This window comes from Colobus angolensis, unplaced genomic scaffold, assembly GCF_000951035.1.
Source record: "Colobus angolensis palliatus isolate OR3802 unplaced genomic scaffold, Cang.pa_1.0 Scaffold341, whole genome shotgun sequence".
Classification (NCBI taxonomy): Eukaryota; Metazoa; Chordata; class Mammalia; order Primates; family Cercopithecidae; genus Colobus; species Colobus angolensis.
The window spans coordinates 560,184-581,866 of NW_012116722.1; the positions used below are offsets into that span (position 1 = coordinate 560,184).

General features: G+C 40.4%; 1 protein-coding gene across 1 annotated transcript in view; it reads right to left on the bottom strand.

Annotated features, from left to right (window-relative positions):
• The window catches only part of DROSHA (drosha, ribonuclease type III), a 136,616-nt gene that overhangs the window by 112,656 nt on the left and 2,277 nt on the right, over positions 1–21,683 (bottom strand). Inside the window, 6 exon segments of the mRNA XM_011952548.1 lie at positions 1,471–1,625; positions 3,965–4,106; positions 7,888–8,119; positions 8,354–8,464; positions 14,009–14,101; positions 18,949–19,782. Of these exon segments, the coding sequence (XP_011807938.1) occupies positions 1,471–1,625; positions 3,965–4,106; positions 7,888–8,119; positions 8,354–8,464; positions 14,009–14,101; positions 18,949–19,782 (1,567 nt within the window).

Genomic DNA, 21,683 nt, shown 5'->3' on the forward strand with positions numbered 1-21,683 from the left:
TTAAACTAGCCAGGCAGACCGGGCGCAGTGGCTCACACCTGTAATCCCAGGACTTTGGAAGGCTGACCCAGGTAGATCACCTGAGGTCAGGAGTTCGAGGCCAGCCTGACTAACATGGAGAAACCCCATCTCTACTAAAAGTACAAAATTGGCCAGGCGTGGTGGCGCATGCCTGTAATCCCAGCCACTCGGGAGGCTGAGGCAGGAGAATCACTTGAACCCGGGAGGCAGAGGTTGCAGTGAGCCAAGATCGCACCATTGCACTCCAGTCTAGGCAATAAAAATAAAACTCTATCTCAAAAAAAAAAAAAAAAATACTAGCCAGGCATAGTGGGGCGCCCCTATAGTCCTAGATACTTGGGAGGCTGAAGCAGGTGAATCACTTTGGCCTGGGAAGTCAAGGCTACAGTGAGCCGTTATTGCGCCAGTGCACTCCAGCCAGAGCAACAGTGTGAGACCAGGTCTCAAAAACAACAAAAAAACCCATATATGGAGGAAGTTTATTTTAGGGGGGACAAAAATGTCCTAAAATTCAATTGTAGTGATAGTTGTGCAGCCCCATGAATATACTAAAAAATGCTGGATTATAAATTTGGAGTACAATTGTATTGTATGTAAATTATAACTCAACAAAGCTGTTTAAAAAGAAAACCAAGTTTTAAAATGCACTGACAGTTTTGCAAACTTTTCTGCTCAATTCCAAGAAAGTAAAAGGAACACACAAAATACATTTCTCCCAGACATTCTATAAATAAAAGATGGATAGCTGTCGTCTAACAAGAACCAGGAGAAAAGCATTTTAATTAATATAGAACATTATAAATTTACTCACGAAATATAAATTTTAAATTATCTTTTTATAGATATGCTTTATTATGCTTCCTAACTTTACATGCATTAAAGATACAATTTTTGTACGTATTATGTATCTGTGTGACACAAATCTTTTTTAACAATGCTAATTTTATTACGTATTACTTCATATTAAGACAGTAATTAAAAATAAAAATAATCATGTCCACCTATTATGTCATTAGCTCAAACATGCTTAACAAGGAAGAGAACTTGTGACTGTTACCAACTTAAAAAAATGAAATTTTACAGGACTTATTTACTATCACGCAGCAAGATACCTTCCAGGCGAACTACTTCTAAAAAGACCTCCGAGTTCTCTCTCCTCATCCTATCATGTGTCTTCTTCCATCTACTCCAAGTTTAATGAGGCAGGGCCATTACTCCTCTCCCCAACACGGAATTTACAAACATCATCAAAAATGATTCAAGGGACAGCTGCTCTGGTGCTTATGCTTTGGCACTGAACCTGAAGCTGAAAAAAAATAGCCCTGAAGGACGCAAGCCTGAGAATAAAATTCAGTTTCAGTACAAGGCAACATGCATCTTCTGAGCCCAGAGCAATAACCTTTATGTCTGGGTTTGCAACCTTCACAGCAAGGGCATAAAAACACGCACCTGGCCTGGATCGTTGTACCAAAGTTCATCATGAAGCCGGTCAGGGTGGGCCTTTTTGCGTTTGATTTCTGCAATAACGTCAAAAACTTCAGAGTCTGAGCTGCTAGAACAGGTGCTGTCCTCATCAGACTCACACTCGGATTCACTGGAACTCTCTAACAGGGGTTGGGAGAAAAACACAGAAATTGATGGAATTAACAAACTGGGTTTTTTCTTTTCCTTTGTTTTTTTTTTTTTTTTTGAGACGGAGTCTTGCTCTGTCACCCAGGCTGGAGTGCAGGGAGTCTCACTCTGTCACCCAGACTGGAGTGCAATGCATGATCTCAGCTCACTGCAACCTCCGCCTCCCAAGTTCAAGTGATTCCCCTGCCTTAGCCTCCCGAGTAGCTGGGATTACAGGCGCCCACCACCACACCCAGCTAACTTTTGTATTTTTAGTAGAGACAGGATTTTGTCATGTTGGCCAGGCTGGTCTCGAACTCCTGACCTCAAGTGAAACACCCGTCTCAGCCTCCCAAAGTGCTGGGAGTATAGGCATGAGCCACCACATCCAGCTGACAAACTGATTTTTGTGAAGACTTCCAAATGACCTAAACCTCTAAAGGTAAGAAGAGTTCTTTATTCTTCTAGAAAATACTTAAGGGCCTACTCTACACCAAATACTCTACTAAGCAACACCATAAAAAAAAATAGACCACAATGCTAAGTCACAATCTAGTTAGGGAAGCAAAGAAAATAAACATCTTTAGAGAAAAGTAAGACTCAATGAGCAATGTCAGATAAAATGAAAAACATAGTAGTAGTATGTAGTTTAACACTTGAGCTATGTAATGATCCACAAAAGGGCAGTTTCACTGGGATCCAGAAAGGCTGGTGATAATTTCAAAGGAGGAGCACATGTGACCCAGGCACTGCGACGGGATGGGAGAAGCATGATAAGGAGAGGAGAAGCATGATAAGGAGGGGAGAAGCATGATAAGGAGGAGAGAAGAAGAAAGGAATGAAGAGGGAGCACCATAGGCAAAAGCATAGAGCTAAGAATACAGCGGACTAGCTAGAGCGCGGGCCACACAGAAAAACACTGGGAGGTTAGGGCTGGGAGTGCTGAGAATGCCACAGTGAAGGCTGGGAATGCAAGACCAAAGACTTGACATTTTTTTCCCTCAATAACAGCAAGAGAAGATGTTAGTCCTTAAAGTGACTGAATAAAAACAGACACAGACTTATGCTAACTGAAACAAGCCAGTCACAAAAAGACAAACATACATGATTCCACATATATGAGATACCTGAGAGTCAAATTCATAGAGAAAGAAAGTAGCATAGTAGTAATAAGGGAACAGGGGAATTGGGGTCTGGGGAGTTATTCCTCAACAGGTACAGAGTTTCAGTTTTATGAAAGGAAAATAGTTCTGGCGACTGGTTGCAAACAATGTCATATTGAACCCTATTGAACTATATGCTTAAAAATGGTTAAGATGGTAAATTTCGTATCATGTGTATTTTACCACCCTTTTTTTTTTAAAAAAAGACCTAGAAGTTAGATTAATCCTACATAGTGAGATTCCATCACTACAAAAAGAAAAATAATTAGTTTTTAAAATAAATTAATCCTATAAGAGATTAACGTAGTAGTAGCATAATAAAATCCAACATGGAATTGTATTTACGTGTACTGCATAAGATAGATGCTACTGTCATCCCTATTTTACAAATGGGAAAAATCTGAGACAGAGATGAACTTCTGGCCCAAGGTCACATATCAAGTAGGTGGTAGAGCAGGGATTCAAACCCAGGCCGTCCAGCTCCCGACTCAGGTGCCTTTGCCCAGTATGGATAACTGCCTCTCAGCACGTGGGATGTCATGGAGGTGGCCAGATGAGAGCCAGAGAGAACATGCAGGTAAATGCACACTGAATGTCTCATCTGTGCATGGCATTCTGTTAGGGGCTAAGGATACAAAGTGGTAAAAAGTAATTTCTATCCTCAAAGATCTCACCACCTACTTGGAACCTCAGAACATACAAATGAAAAAATAGACCACTTTATGAAAAAGCTATGCAAACTGTCTACACGAGTGGAGAGAAACCTTCAAACAGAGCTGGGTTATAGTCATTATTTCCCTCCTCAAACCAGGCACACCTGGCAAAGGAGAGGGCCAAGGAAGGACGCCTGTCCTCATGAGAGACAGGGAGCACAGGCTCCTTCTTTTGGAAAGATGCTGAACTCTTCTGACTGGACAACTCTCCAAGGGGCACACTTGTTAGCATGCCTTGCAAATGAGATCGCGGCTGTATTCTGCCAAATGTAACTAAGGAAAAATATGATCAAAAAGAAGGAAGTTCCACTTCTATGTATCTTACTGACTGTAATTAAGAAAAATAAAATGAAAAGGAAGAAATCTCAATGTGGGACTCTCAAGGGTATTTCCCCAAAATTTAGGAATGAAGCTATAATGGCAACGGTCTCAGGCTAGTTAATGACTCTGACTCACCTAAATCTTCATCGAGCTTCGTCTTCGGAGGTTCCCACGGAGGCCGAGCAGCTTTGGCCTTTTCTTGCCTGCTCCCCAACTCCTCCTCAAATTTGTCATATAAGTCACGAAGCCTACTTGTTCCAACTACTGTAGAATCTCCCTTTTAAAAATAAAGGCTCACTATTAGGAACTATATCAATAATGATCATATCAAAGATATGTAAGATCTCACAGGTAATCAAAGCATTTTTAACAGCAAGATGCTATTTTTCAACCCTCAATTTAACAAACATTTAAAAACAAAATGCTCAAGTACTGGCAATCATACTGTGAATCAAACACACACTTATCACTGACACAGTCCTCAGGTAAATGTGCCTTGCCAACATTCAGAAACATGAGAGCAGGCCAGGCGTGGTTGCTCATGCCTGTAATCCTAGCACACTTTGAGAGGCGGAGGCAGGAAGGAGGATTGTTCAAGGCAAGGAGCTCAAGACCAGCCTGAGCAACATAGCAAGACCCTAACTCTATGAAAAAGAAAAAAATTAGCCAGGTGGTCTGTGCCTGTGCTACTTGGGAGGCTAAGGCAGGAGAACTGTTTGAGCCCAAGAGTTGGAGGAAGCAGTGAGCTATGAATGTGCCACTATACTCTAGCCTGGGTGACACAGTGAGACCTCATCTCAAAAAAAAAAAGAAAAGAAACATTACAACAGTTCATCTACACCCTCTTAATATGACATTTTTTTAAAAATCATGACCTCAAAGAATCATAACAACTGACACCAAATATCTTCCTAGGGAATGTACACTTCCTACTGAAAAATCACTGATAATCTATCTTCTCCTATACCAATCCAACAAGGAACAAGGAATATCATATATATCCTCTTTGTCTCTCTCTCTCTCTCTCGCTCTCTCTCTCTCTCACACACACACACACACACTCATGCCTTAAACACGAGGATATAAACATGCACACATTCTCTTTCACACACACACACAAACACACAGAACAAACATGGGACTCTGCGAAGCATTCCTAGAGGAAATTTTCCACTTTTCCTCACTCATTTTCCAGGCTGAAAATCATTTTACATGTCCACACTCTGACCTAGTAGCCTTAAAATGTAAAAACCAGACCTGCCAAATGTAAAATTAAGGCAAATCATAAAACCTGGTACCCAGAAGAGGGGATAATTCAGGCCCCATCTCATTGTTGAGAGTGGCGATGCCAGTACAGCTTTGACATCCTCATCACCTTCTCTGCACCACAGATGACAAAACTCAAAGGCGAATGTCAGCCTTTTGAGTTTATCAGTCTTCCTCCTACACTGGAGTTTTAATATACTCATACAAATAAGTAATAAAAAAAACCCAGCTCTGCCTGTTTAAACTCCTTGAACTTTAGTGTCTTCATCTTTATTGTTTTAAGAATAATAACACCTATGGCAGCCATTCTTTCCTTCTTCCTAATAGAAGCAGGATTCTATCAGATTTGGGGCAGAGAACTTCTGATCTCTAGGAAGGTAGACTGAGCCACCCACCCCTCCCAAAGATGTCCATGTCCTAATCCCCAGAATAAATATATATGTTAACTTACATGGCAAAACAGACTTGCAGCTGGGTGGACCCAATCTTAGCACAGGAGCCCTTAAAAGCAGGGAACCTTTGCCAACAGGGGTCAGAGATGTAACAGAAAAAGAGGCAAGAGATATTTAAAGCATGAGAAGGACTCAACCACCATTACTGACTTTGAAGACAGAGGAAGAGATCTACAAGTCAAGGAATGCACATGGCCTGGAGGAACCAAGAAGTGCCCTGACCTTATAGCCAGCAAGGATACAAGGTCCTCTGTCCTCCAGACACAAGGAACTGAACTCTGCCAGCAACCTGAATGAGTAAGAAAACAGATTTTCTCCAGAGCCTCCATAAAGGAACACAGACCTGCTGACATCCTGATGGAGCTAGTGAGACCCAAGCTGGACTTCTGGCCTCCCGAGCTGTGAGATGACAAATGTGTGTGGTTTCAAGCCATGCTGTTTGTGGAACTCTGTCATGGCAGTAAGGAAAAACAAATCCCTGGGGTAGGCATGTCACATGGCTCTGGTAAAGGGATGGAAGGGGAGTCAAGGGATGAAAGGAGAGCTCGGGCAAGACATTGGAAGAATGCTCACCCAACATGCCCTCTGCATCCTGCATGTGGGGACACAGGTGTATAAGGACCTGAGGCCTGCTGGTCCTGCATCATCCTGCAACTGTGGAAGATGTTCAGGAAGACAGCAGGGCCTGCCATCACTGAGCCACTCAGTGAACACCAGCCATGGCCTCCCCCCAGGTACCTTATCATGAGAAAAACAAACTCAGCTTGTTTAAGTCCCACTTAGTCAGGTGTTATTGCTCCCAGCAGCATTTCTAACTGACAGAACGACCCTCTTGCCAGGGGTATTTTCAGGGTTAACTAAGACAACATGAGAAGCATGGAATAACGCTCTGGCACCGTGGAAGTGCACAGTATGTGAGCTTTCCCTTCCCTGTACCACATCAACTATGACTTAAAAGCCTGCTCTAATTTATCAAATAAAATGTCACACCACTATGAGAGACTTCTCAAATCCTTTGTTTCCAAAAACACAGAAATCTCAAGTTCCCCACAAATCGAGTCCAAATAGAAGCTATTTTCACCAAATTCCAAACAAAACCCTCTCTTATCTCTTACCTAATTCCATGCACTAAATCTAACATCTGCAACTTTTCATGCCCTAAATCTGTACATGTGTTCATTGATTAAATGAATGAGTGTACATCTCATTCATTTAATCAATGAACATTACTGCATGCCTACTCTGTGGCAAATATGCCTAACAGGATGGAGGCACAATGCCTAAGGGGAAGAGAGGAAGAGGGGAAGAGAGAGCAAAAAGGAGACAGTGACAGAAAATAAAATGGAGATGGAAGAAAGAAAAGAGAAGTGAGCATGTAGAGATAGTGGTGGAGTCTGTGATGGCAATGTACCACCACAGGCACCCCAGCCCTGGCAGCATGTGCTCTAGGAGTCCTCCCTCCAGCCCATTAAGGGTGACAATGGCTCTCCCTTTCTGCAAAACTAGCTGATATGCATGGGCAGCTTCATAGGGTTGGTGTTCTTTTGGTCAAGGATACACTTCGAAGAGACAAACTCAAATTCTTCCTTATTTCTCATTTTGGAAAAAAACACACACACATATACACATACACACCACAAACTGCATAAACTAGTTATGCATGAAAGCTTATGAAACCACCAGTATCAAGACTACCAGTATCATTAAAAATGTAGAATAGGCTGGGCACAGTGACTCACACCTGTAATCCCAGCACTTTGGGAGGCCAAGGCTGGAGGATTGCTTGAGCTCAGGAGTTCGAGACCAGAGTGGGCAATAGTATGACCTCATCTCTAATAAAAAATAAATAAATAAATTAGCCAGTCACGGTGGCTCGTGTCCCCGTAGTTCCAGCTAGTCAAGAGGCTGAAGTAGGAGAATCACTTGAGCCTGGAAGATCAAGGCTGCAGTGAACCACGATCGTGCCACTGCAGTCCAGCCTGGGTGACAGAGCGAGACCGTCTCAAATAAATAAAAATTCACTGTAAAAAGATACTTTAATTAACCTACTGCACTCTTGGCCTTTAGCTTTTTAAAACAGCTTTTGTCTGTAACAGTGATTCTCAACTGGGGGTGATCTTTTCCCCCCAAGGGACATTCAGCAATATTTGAAGACATTTTTGGTAATCACAACTGGGGAGGGGTACTACTGGCATCTAACAGGCAGAGCCCAGGGATGCTGCTAAACACCCTACAATACGTAGGGCAGTCCCCACAATCCAGAATTATCCAGCCCCAAATGCCAACAGTGGGAACGCACAGAAACCCTGCTCTACAGCTTGTCTGCTGCTTCGGACCTACCACCTGATCCATGGGGTCACTGGAGTAGTAGTTTTCTGAATGAGTGCATCGAATCCACACAGGCTTAAGAAGTTCTTCTTCCTCCTCCTCATTCTTGTCAGGCGTGGTCTCCTCAGGCTCTTTTTCCTTGATTGAGGTATAGTTCTTGTCTTTGCCAGAGCTCTGGTTGTCACTCCATCGGTCTTTTTCTTCCTCCCAACGAGCTCTCTTCTTCTCCCTACTTGGGGAGCGACTTCAAAAGAGGGCAAAGGAGGTTAATTATTAAAAATACTCTTCCATTATACAAACTATTCTATTTCACCTCTTTGGTGCATTTTTCACCTAAAATACGAATACCATGCCAAATCACCATGTGTACTTTTGTTAAACCAGTGATTCCCAAATACCAGTCTGGTGGCAACAGAATCACCTGAAGTTTACTTGTTTAAAAATACAAATTCCCAGGCCCCACCCCAGATCTACTTACTGATTCACAATTTCCAGGGGTGGGGCCCAAGAATCTGTATTTTTAATAATCTCCCCAGGTAATTCTGGTGTGCATCCAGCAGGTTCAGGAACAACCGATAAACCGTAACTCCTAAAAGAAAAACATATTTGCGAAATGTTTGGAAATGTCCACGTATGGACAATTTCAGCAATGAGAATACCAGTTTTGAATCCTCCACATCTGTCTTTGCCAGGAAAAAAAGACTTTAAAATTTCACAAAACAGGGTCTAAATATGGCCATAAATTTAGCCTGAGGACTATAATTATAATCCAAGAATGAATCAGTTATGTCATCCCTAACTATGTCTCTGGAACCCCAGTTTGGGCATTACTACTTGGCGAACCAACACTTTGCCTAATTTTGGTCCTCACAAATATTAATATTAACTCAGTCAATAAAGAAGGATGAAAAAACAACTCCATCTCCTTGACTTCCTGGGGCTTGAAATCTGCAAAGACCCATCAGATGGATGTACTTGGAGGGAAAAACCTATAGGATCAGCTGGGCGTGGTGGCTCACGTCTATAATCCCAGCACTTTGGAAGGCCGAGGCAGGAGGATCACTTAAGCCCAGGGGTTCCAGACCAGCCTGGGTAACATGGTGAAACCCTGTCTCTACAAGAAATACAAAAATTAGCCAGGCATGTTGGTGCACACCTGTAGTCCCAGCTACTCAGGAGGCTGAGGTGGGAGGATCACATGAGCCTGAAAGGCTGAGGCTGCAGTGAGATATGATCGTACTACGCACTCCAGCCTGGGCAACAGAGCAAAACCCTATCTCAAAACAACAATGATAACAACAAAACCTATAGGGTGGATTTTAATTTAAGCCCAAGAAATTTAGGTAGAACACAGAGACCTTGAGAATCCAGCTAAGTAGAAAAACTGCTTTGTAAGCCCAGCTGGTAGCCTTCACAGCTCCACTAACAAAGTTACTACTATCCATGAAAGTTTACATCCAGATCAAAGCAACAAGTATTCTCATTAACTCTACCACTAACTTGTAATTTTATAACAGGCAAAGTCTGTATGTATATATGTGTGTGTAGGTATGTATACTTGGGGAGGATTAGAAAGAGTATATACATTATTTATACAACTTCTAAACATTACAATATTCATTAGTTTTGTTACCAGAAAAATTACTGTCAATGTGTGTTCACTGTAGAAAAAAATAAAGCACAAACATAAACAAAAATAAAACAAAAACCACACATAACACCACTCAGAGGTAATCACTATATTTCACAAATGTTTTAATGTTATAGCCTGACCTTCTCATTCAGTAGTAAATCAGGAACAGCTATTTCAGTTATTCTATATTTGGAGCATTTTTAATAGGTGTATTATTATTCTAAGTATATACCATAATTTAACAAATCTAACAATAGTCATTTAGGTTAACATCTACTTTTCTTCCACCATAAACAATGCTATCATGAACACATTTGTGTTCTTCGCACACTTGTCAGATTCTTTCCCAGATGTATACTTTTTAAGGCTTCTCTCTAGTTTGGTAGTACTCGTTTAGACTACCATCAAAACCACGTAAGAGTTCCCATTTCCACACATCCCGTCACCATGGTTATTTTTCATCTTTGCCATTCTGATGAAAAAGAATTTTCATATAATTTAATTTGAAATATTTTATCAATACTGAAATGAATACATTTCATGCTTACTCTGAACATTCTGGTCACAGGCTATGCAAATATTTTTAAAATTATTATTAGAGTCTTTCTTTGTTGAAACAGTTTTCATTAAGATATCTGTCCTCCCTCTGTCATATGCATTGTAACCATTTCCAGTTTCTTGCTTTGAAATCTGTTTGTTTGTGGTTACATACTTATAAAGTCAAACCTAGAGATCTTTTCATGCTCCCTGCCTTAGTATGCTTGGAAGTCATTTCCTATCCCAAGGTTAAAAAAAGATTTTATATTTTCATCAGTTACTTTTAATACAATTTTTAAATTCTCTCTCTCCAAGGTGTAAGGCAGAAATCTAATCTCAATTTTTCCCCCAAATGGCTCACCAATTGCCAGCTTCTCCTCTGATTTGAAAAAAATATATTCTTTATCACATGTAACTTTATATATTTATTAGATGTAATATATATTCTTGAATGTTGCTCTATAGTTGTTTCATTGATCTATTTAACCTGTATCAAATTTTTTAAATTATTATATATTTCCAGAACATTCAATACTTCCAGAGTAAGTATCCTTGCATTACTATTTATCTTCATTATCCTAACTTCTATCCCAAGGAAAAGTTAGAGTCATTACGAAGTCAGGCACAGTGGCTCATGCCTGTAATCCCAGCACTTCGGGAGGCCGAGGTAGGAAGATCACTTGAGGCCAGCAGTTCAAGACCGACCTGGCCAACAAAGTGAGATCCCCATCTCTTTTTACATTTTTTAAAACTACAAAAAAAAAAAAAAAAAAAAAACACAGTACTTCAACTGAAGTTACAATAAAATTATAGATTACAGTCATGTGTCACTTAACAACAGAGATACATTCTAAGAAATGAGTCCTTAGGTGAATTCATCACTGTTCAAACATCACAGTGTGCCTACACAAACTTAGATGGTATAGCCTACTACATGCCTAGGACAGGTGGCATAGCCTGTTGCTACTAGGCTACAAACCTGTACAGCATGTGACTGTACTGAATACTGCAGGCAATTATAATACAATTGTAAGTATTTGTGTACCCAGACACATTTGAACATAGAAAAGGTCCAGTAAAAAAATAAGGTATTATAATCTTTGGGACCAGTGTTGTATAGAGTGTGTCACTGACTGAAATGCCATGTGGTGCATGATTATATTGTGAAGAAAACTGGTATTTTTACAACATGGTTATCCACTACAGGAACAGGACATACCTTCCTTTCATTACATCACCTTCTTTGACATCAGCTACATTTTATTAGTTTTCTTCCCATTGGTCCTATGCATTAGAAGATGCTTAATTAATTTATTAATAACTTTCCATAGTGAATTGTAAATTTAATTTTTCTTTGCACTACACTTTCTAACCAGGTAGTCTCTTTTATTAAAAAGGCTATTAAATACTGTCAGGTAATAATGGCAACTCTAGTGGCTCTTTTTTGTTTGTTTTGGTGCTTACTCTGAGGCTGGCACTCTGCTGAGCACTTTACTGACATTTCACATTTAATCCTGACAGCAACCCTAGAAGGCAGATACTAACATCCCCTACAAAGGAGGAAACAGCCTTGAAAATCAGTGTATCTAATATGATAAACCTAGGAAGTAGTAGTTAAATGCTAATATGGTTGATACAGACATTTCAGCATGTTCTGAAAAGAAATCCCACCAAATGTTTATTATTATTGCCAAGAAACACAGGCAAAAGATATCCTCACCCATTCTTTTAAGCAGGTGTTGTGAATGATGTAATGAATGGTCAGGGTCATCTGTTGTGAACATCAATTAGTATTTCTTTTTAACACTTTGAGAAGGGCACTTCAACACAGAACAAAAGATCTTTCTTAGGTAAGTGTCTCAGGCACTCTAAAATTCGAAATCCAAACTCCCAATGTTTCTTCTTGCCAATATGCTATAGGGCAAACTGGTAACTTTTCCCCTTCATAGTATTTCCATCTCGTATTTTTATTTTCTACTGCATTAGTCAGAACTCATAGAATTCAAGTCTACATTCTCTGCAAGCTACCAGCCATTAGAGAAGAAACCATTAAACCGAGGCTATTTCCAGCACTTATACCTTAAAAATCATCCACCTCAAATAGGTCCTCAATGATGTCCATTGACACAATACTCTCACTTTTCTCCTGTCTCCTCTCCTCCTCCTCAGGCCCTCTTTTCATCCTTCCTAATTAATCCCATCTAACCCATGGCATTTCATCCTTCCTAATTAATCTCATCTAATCCACAGCAATATGTAAGTGTCCTATCAAACGCACTTACAGCACTTAACTTTCCTTTTCCTATTAAGTGGGGGCCTTTGTTAATGACTGTATCACCCATACCAGTACAATACCCGGGACACACAAAGACACCATGTTTTTAATTAGCACGCTGATTGTATCATAAGGATATTCAGTAACAATGATAAGCAATGGGGCCACCTTGCCTTTTTTCAAATTTGTATGGGAAAGGCCTGCAGGTTTCAACACCACGTTTGACTCTCTGGGGTGGTATCCATCAGGTTCATCACGAGCTAGCATTCTTCATCATGTTAAAGACGTCTGCTAATATTTCTAGTTTACTAGTTTTTATGCACAAATGGATGTTGGTTTTACTTTAAATACCTAAAAGGCAAGTACTGAGATAACCCTACAGATTTTGACACAAAGAATACAGATTTTCTAATATTAACTTTCCTATCCATGCAGTCTTGGAATAAACTCTATCAGTTATTTTAAACACTGAAAACATTTGCTAATATCCTAATTAGTGATTTTATATCCATATTTGTAAGAGAGATTGCTGTGTCATTTTTGTGTCATTTTTTTCCCTTGGTTAGGTCTCGCCATCTGGTTTTTCCTGCTACCACAGAATGATCTGAGCTCTCCTTCCATCTTTTTTTAAGTGTTCAAGACCACTTTAAAACTTTTTTTAGAGGTGGTGCAAAGTAAGCTTTTTCCATTTTTTTCCAGTTATCGAACTATTAAAGTTTTCTGCTTCTTATATGAAATTATTTTTGTTTTCTTAGAAATCGACCCATCACATTTAAGTTAATTTTTATACTGTTTTAAATTTTTAAATTTCTTTTCATTCCTGTAATAATATACTTTCTCAAACCTAATATTATGTAAATTTTTCTTTTCTTGATTTCCCACTTTAAAAATTGTATTTGCATTTACTTACAATAAAGTTATATCACTATAGTTCTGTTTCCATTTCATTAATTTATCTTTAAATCCATTTTTCTGCTTTTCTTAAGTTCCACCAATTTCTATAGCCAAGTGCTCAGATAATAATTACATACACAGTTATGATTTATTTGGCACTTACTTCAGGCCCAGTTCTAAGTGTTTGACATGCATTATCTCAATGACCCCTTATCACTCGAGAAGGTACATATAATGGTCCTTATTTTACAAACGAAGAAACTGATAACTGTGCCCAGTAATAAAGTTGGGAAAGCTAATAACTGACCCCGAATCTGTCAGATTCTAGAGTGCTGTTGTTCATTACCATTACATTAATGTAAGACCAAACATTTTACTTCGGGATATAGAATTGATTACACCCTTGAAGATGTGGGTGATAGCAATCTCAATGTCATTTTCTAATGAAAATATGACTGCAGTTTTGCTCTATTTTTCTGAAACATGTAAAGAGCATAATTATGAATTTCCAAGGTTTTCTAAAATTATTAATGTATAGTTTTATAGCACTGTGGTCAGAAAAAGTGGTCTGTATAATTTCTAATTTTTGGAAATTTATCAAGATTTTCCTTGGGCATAATCAATATATTTTGAAAGTAAAGTCTTTTAAATTAAAGGCTGTTTAGCTTTTCACAGGTCACCTTGGACAGACTCTGAGGCCATTCTGAAGACTTGGCTGCTGCTGTGTACAAGCACAAAATTTGAATTCAAGGAGATAATCCTACGACTTCTTCCAGTGTCAACTCCTTGCTTACCTTCCAGATCTCTTATACTCTTTTTTGTAGGACCTTTCCAGAGATGGTGATCTTCGGTTGTCTCGATGCCTGTGTCTCTCCCGTTCTCGCTCTCTTAAAGGAATTAATACACAGAGCTGTTTTCAACAGAAAGACTCAAAAACACCATCTCTTTTCACTGAATTCATCTTCTAGATAAATGGACCACATCTATGAATTTTTCAGGCACTATTCACTAGGGGACATTTTTATGCCTTCTTAATTTATTAGAGGATAAAGGAGCTTTTCACTTTACAGAAGTTAACTAACTTGGACAATTTTTGCAGTTTTCTTTGAAGAAAGCAGTCATACATGATGCTATGCAATAATGGGAATCCTATCCTAATCTTCCCTTAAGACCCTGCAATCAGTCAATCCTTGGTTATTTAACCTAGAGGGAAAACTCTAAAGAACTCCATATCCTATTGATTTCTAGAAAATGCTCTATCTCACCCATCAAATAAATATAAATTATAAAACTTTTATAGTGAAAATTAGGACAAGATTCTATAATGAAAGAGCTCTTAATGCTTATGGCTTATAGGCTTGAGTTGTAGTTCCAGCTATCACTAACCTGCCATGAGGCCAAGACTAAGTCACTTGAATGCTATTTTTCATCTGGAAAAAAACTAAATGGAGATTTTGGGCTTACTTAATGCAAAAAAAATAGATGAGGAATTTTTAAAACCTTCCATTGCAAAACTGGGGTTTAATAATATTAATAGCTTTTGAGCCTATGTAACAATGAGGATCTAGAAGAGAAATCTGAACTCTAGTGTGACTGAATCAGAACTACAAGTCTAAAGGAAGTAACCTTCCAATCTTAGAATAGGAAAAATAAAATGATTTTTATTCAGATTCCAGATTCCAGAAAGAAGACCATAAAAATGTTTGAACTCAAAAATATTCCCCAACCTATCGCCAAACAGAAATGTCGATACATTGAAAATAGAACTTACAAACTGACAGAGATCGGTGAGTGCTTAAGCATTAAAATAGAAATTGTTTTCCACTTAAAGATTCCCCTGTTCTAAAGGAAGACTCCTCTAAATAATGTTTCTGATATATACACAATCCTCAGATATACATCAGCTAACCCAAATAAAGCAGTCAGAGATTCGGATTCTACATTCTTCATCTCATACATTTCTAAAATCACAGTTTACATTTGGGCAGTAAATTTTAGTTATTGTAAAGAAATTAGTGAACCATGCCACATGTCAAAGATATATGTAATTTGTAATGGCACGGCTGTTGAAAAGAATAATTGGCTACATTTCTAAATAAAAATTCTAATTAGGGAATATTTCTAATTTTTGTTTTTTAACATACAGCCAATAGAATTTTGCATTTAAGAATAACACTTCTAATGATGATTGGTACCTCTGAGTGGGTAGGACTTGAAAAGACCAATTTGGATATAAATAACATTAGTAACACTATCAAGACAAATTCATTTAAAGCAAGGAAAGCTATGTTTGTGTTACTTTTCCCAAGATTCTTCCTTGTTTGCAAACATTAAGATATCCCTTAGGTACATTAGGCTAGTTCTCCAATAGCTACACATTTACTGTTCCAAGAACAGCGGTGAGAATTCCTGCGTGGTAGTGCTCCCTAGCTAGGTGAAGCCCAGGGCACACTTCCTTACCACTCTGCTCAACAGTGTACTTGGTGCACCACATTTGCCTGTAGCGATTTCTTTCCTTATCCCCTGGAGTAACTTTCATTTTTCATGACAACAAATATATATATCCACTTCTTCACAGACCTTTTCTAAACACAGTCCACCCTAAGACAATCTTGCAATTGTTATTCAACCACATTTTGGAGGCAGAGAAAAATAGGGAAGACAGAATTTGTAAAAGGATAGATTCACTTACCCCAAGAAGCAGGGGAGGAGCAGCCAGAGAACAGACTATAGAATTTGCATAAACTTAACACAATCCAAATTTATGAAGATTCCGTTTGCCCTATATACTTCTAGAAGTTATACTAGGACTTCATGTGCTCCATGTTTGTTTCACAGAAGCATGTCATATAAGACAAATGACTGACATTCCACCTAATTAATATCCCAAAGGGATATTAGTTCTAATGTAGCTATGCCACTAGGCAGCTCCAAAACAAATGCCCCAAGCATATTATAAAACAACACGAATATAAATAAAGACCATTTTAGAAAGATATAGATCCTCATAGCAAAGGAGTGTGGTTTAGAATAAATCAGGTTAGAAGTAATTCTTACGACACTTGATTTTACTGAGATCCTCAATTCACAGGACATCCCAGTTTCTTCAAACAAACACATAACTCAAAGTTGAAGCCTTGATGGAAAAATTTAGGATTTACAGCAGAGCCCTGACAACTCCTCTAATTACAGCATCTCAAAACGGAGGGGGAAATACAACACTATCTAGAATGCTTGCTGCAAAATGTTTTCCCAGAAACGGAATTATTAACAATTACTTTGGAGTCTGAAGAGAACTATTTACAAACTATTTACCTACTACTCTTTCCAATTTACATTTGCACTACAAAACTATCATAGAAATGATAGTAACATTAACTATCACATGCCAGCCAGGAGTGGTAGCTCACGACTATAATCCCAGCACTTTAGGAGGCCAAGGCAGGCGGATCACTTGAGGTCAGGAGTTCGAGACCAGCCTGACCAACATGGTGAAACCCAGCCTCTACTAAAAATACAAAAATTAGCCGGGCATGATGGCAGTGCCTATAATCCCAGCTACTCGGGAGGCTGAGGCAGGAGAATCGCTTGAACCTGGGAGGCAAAGGTTGCAGTGAGCTGAGATCGTGCCATCGCAGTCCAGCCTAGGGGACAAGAGCAAGACTTTGTCTCCCAAAAGAAAAAGAAAAACTATCACATGCCTATGCCTCTGCCAACTAGTACATCACAGAATATTGACCAGAAACAGTAGTCCATGCTGAAAAGATTTTTAAAGTCTAGCAACTCTCACTCAGCTTTGGCCCACCAGAAATCAGTCATCCCTACAAGAAACACATTCCCTTCTACCTTCTACCAGGCCACCAGGGAGAGGCAACAAAGCATTTTCCTTCTGAACCTTTGAGCACTAATCCCTCTCTTCAAGGCAGAGAATGACCACTATCATTTAATTGACTGGCAAAATGTTTAGTCAGAGCCAAATTGATAGAGCCATGAGAAAAGTGTGGAAACAGATGTGAATTGTTGCTCTTGTTTGGCAGAGCAACAAGAGCCAAGACCAGCTCTCTGCAAACCCATAGTGAAGTCACTTGGTCTGGGGAGCTCAAACACTTTCAGCACAAAAGTTCCACAAGACAATGAAGGTAAGTACACTACTGGGGAAAGAAAGAGAAGCACCATTATTAGCTTGACAACAGAAGACCTCAAATCTTCATCAACGTAAGAGTTCACTGAGGCATAAATAAACATTAGCACAATTGATATGTGTCTTTTATTTTTCCATATAAACCAATGGTTCTTAGGCTTTTGGGGTAACAGACTCACACCCTCCTCTTTGAGAATCTGATGTAAGCTTCCTTATAGAAAAACACACACACATACACAAAAGTTGCATGTAACTTCAGAGTATTTCTGTAAGCCCAGCTAGAATCCCAGTTTTAGAAATGCCTCCTTGAAACCTTATTTCTCTCATATTTATACATATTTGGTCTTTTGAAAAAAGAAATGTAATATAGAATGAAACAGTATTTTTCAACTACAACTTTCTTCAGTAAGAATCCATTTCAATGCAACAAAATCAGATTAAAAGCAATTTTGGGCCAGGTATGGCAGCTCACACCTATAATCCCAACACTTTAGCAGGCCGAGGTGAGTGGATCGCTTGAGTTCAGGAGCTCAAGACCAGCCTGGCCAACATGGTAAAACCCTGTCTCTGCTAAAAATACAAAAATTAGGCCAGGCACAGTGGCTCACACCTGTAATCCCAGCACTTTGGGAGGCTGAGGGGGGGCTGATCACCTGAGGTGAGGAGTTCGAGACCAGCCTGGCCAACATGGCAAAACCCCGTCTCTACTAAAAATACAAAAATTAGCTGGGCGTGGTGGTGCACGCCTGTAATCCCAGCTACTCAGGAGGCTGAGGCAGGAGAATCACCTGAACCCAGAGGCAGAGGTTGCAGTGAGCGGAGATCGCGCCACTGCACTCTAGCCTAGGTGACAGAGCGAGACTCCGTCCCAAAAAAAAAAAAAAAATTAGCGGGGTGTGGTCATGTGTACCTGTAATCCTATCTCCTTGGGAGGCTGAGGTGAGAGAATCACTTGAACCAAGGAAACAGAGGTTGCAGTGAGCTGAGACTCGCCATTGCACTCCTGCGTGGGCAACATAGTGAGACTCCATCATAAAAAAAAAAAGAAAAACACTAACTTTCATAATGTGTAAATAATCTTACTTCGTTTTACAAAGAAACCAACCAAGAAGGCAACAATGTACAATAAATTTCCATTTATCCTAAAAATCAGAAAGTCCTGCCTGTTAACTAATTTGATTCTTTATTAACATGCAAATCGCCAGTTCCAAAAACACTCAAATGCTATAACCTGATATGATGATCACACTGAACATAATTTAATCTATGCTAACACAAAAAATACAAGATCTTTCAACTCATGGGATCATCATTAAAATGTCAACTGTATTACGCAGAGTGAAAGTCTTATATTAACTGAAATGAATCTACACTGATTTATTTGGAATGCTTTTTAAAAGCAATTTTTTCTGACATCAACTTATTTACTTGTCAGTTGTGTCTTCCTCTTGAAAAGAGAGTCCAAAATATGCTTCCTTTCCTTATATAAATCAAAATGCACTACTGGACCCTTTTGGTTTGGTTGCCATAAATGGAGAATGACTGAGCCTGGGCCTCGGCAGTTCATTAAAGAACTACGCACAAGTGGTTTACCTGCTCCGCTCGTAGCTGCGGTGGCGAGATGGTGTTCTCCCTCGGTCATAATCAATTCTATACCGGCTGTCTTGTCTTCTCCTGTCGGGACTGCGACCTCGCTCCCGCCGATCCAGGGACCGATGCCTCTCACCTCGCCCATGACTGTGATCTCGGTGCCTGTGATCATCATAGTGTTTCAGTCTTTCTGGGGACCTTCTCTCACTGGGAGCCTTTGGGAGTGGATATGGAGGGAGATGTCTGAAATGAGGACTACTGCTGTTATTAGCACTGGGCAAGAAAGAACTAGGGTTGTTCTGGAAACTATTAAAACTGGGAGGTGGGAAGTTGTGGTGAGAATAGCCCGAAGGGTACTGATAATTAACCTGCTGCGGCATGACTGGAGGGGGCGGGGGATGAGGCATGGAGGGAGGGGGCATCATGAAGGGGAAAGTGCCTTGTCCAGGAGGTGCCCCAGGGACTGGGGGGTTATTAGGACAAGGCATTGGTGGTGGCATGGGAGGAAAACAAGGAGGAACTGGGAAGGGGTGCCTCATCTGGTGGTTGGGGAAAGGAGGCCTGATTGGGCAGGGGGGAAGAGGGCCTTGTGCTGATGGAGGCATGGGTGGGGGGAAGGGTACAAAGTCTGGTCGTGGAGGGAGAAAATTAGGGGCTGGAGAGTTTGAGAAAGTAGTGGAAGGGACACTTGGAGGTTCATATTGATATTGCACAGGAGGCTGCTGAGGGTGAAGCAGTCTTAGATTTTGGGGCCTAAAGGATGGTGCTGAGGGTCTGGCTCCATGTCCTCCTCGTCCTCGGGGACACCCTCGTCCCGGGTGGAATGACATTCTGTGACTTCATGGCATAAAAGAAAAAGGGAAAAGTTTTTTTAAAAAATAATCCTCACTATGTAAACAGGGTTTCATAAATGCCTGACCATCTTGATGAGCAACTCAAAGACCCCCTAGTCAAGCCACTGGAACATACCACCCATTTAATACTGGGTTCCTGCTAACATCTGAAACCCTCATGCTCAATAAACTCCTCTTCCCCTTTCTTGGCCACCCAGCCCACTGCCATGTTTAGTCCCTGGACCGACCATTCCTTAAAGCTGCTCCACTTCCAAAATGACCAATTCAACATCCCATTGTTCACCATTTGCTATTATGCCTTTGCTCAAGTTCCCCTCCAATCTTGACCTCACAAGAACAAGGGGGCTTGCCTCCCCAGACCCCACTCCCATCTCCAAATGCGTATTTGGAATTACCACCCTCCCTCTGCAATCCTCCATCTCTCCCTGCTACCAGACCCTTCACATCAGCATTTGAAAGTGCTCGCGTCTATTCCAGCATAAAGTACTTCCGTTGGCCTCCAGGTCTCCCTTGACTTTGCCCGTTCTTTGCCCTCCCATTCACAGTCAAATGATCTGAAAAAGTTGCTACAGACTGAATGTTTGTGTCCACCCCAAAATTAATGCTGATGAAACCATAATGCTGATGTGATGCTACATGGAAGTGGCGACTCTGAGAGGTAATTATGATGGGATTAGTACCCTTATAAAGAGAGGAAGAAAAAAGAAACCCCCCACCCACCCCTTGCCAGGTGAGACTACAACAAGAAGGCAGCCACCTACAAGGCAGGAGGAGGGCATGCATCAGAAACCTGGCTGTGCTGGTACCCTGATCTCAGACTGCCAGCCTCCAAAACTGTGAGAAATAAATGTTTACAGCTTAAGTTACCCAGTCTATAACATTTAGTCATGGCAGCCCAAGCTAAGACAAAACTGTATATACTTCCAATTCACTCTAATCCAACTTCAGCTTCCACCAGCACTCCAATAAGTGACATGATCAGTGCCCACCTTGTCTTGAAAACCAGAGGTCATTGTCAATCACCTTGCTTGATCTCTGTGTAGCAATCAGCCCAGCTACCTCCCCGCTTGCCTCCCGAGCCCCCACCCCCATGGATGCGTTTCTTGGCTTCCTGACATGACGCCTTCACTGTGGCCTTCCTACTCCTCAGGCTGTTCCTCCTGGCAGTCTCCCATACCAGCTTCTTCTCTGCTAGCAGGACTTTAACCGTCTGGTATTCCTCAGGGGTCTAGCCCAGGCACTCTGCTCACTCTCTCTTCCAAAGTGACGCTACCCACCTGCACTGCTTCAATTAACACCAATCTGTCAGTAACTCCCAAGTTACACCTTTAGCCCACAACTTCTGAGTTCCAGACCCACCCTGCCAACTGCCAACCCCATCTCTCTCCTTGAGTGTCTCTCTGCAAATGCAACATACCATATGCTAAAAGGAATTAATGACTTTCCTCTCCAAGACAAACATTTGCTCTTTTCCTAGTATTTCCTATCTCAATAAATGACACCATTAATGGTTCTTAAGACACATACCAGGGAATCATCTGACTTGTCCTCCCTCACCCCCCATCCTTAGCTAAAAATTTACTTTAAAATTGCTGTCATTTATATGGTAACTATCCCTTAATAAAAAAAAATAAACAAAAAAATCCTATTGTTTCTGCTTCATAAATATTTCCTGAATTCAACTACTTCACATCATCACCTCTTGCATGGCTATTACAATAATATCCTTGCTGGCCTTTCTATAACCACTGTCACTGACCCCAGGGCTTCGTTAGGTTCCTTGCTCTCACAACCCTCTGTGCTGCTTCTTGGCAGGTCCTACAGTAACTACAATCCACCTACTAAGGACCTAATTCCACCTTTTCTTTTTTTTTTTTTTTTTTT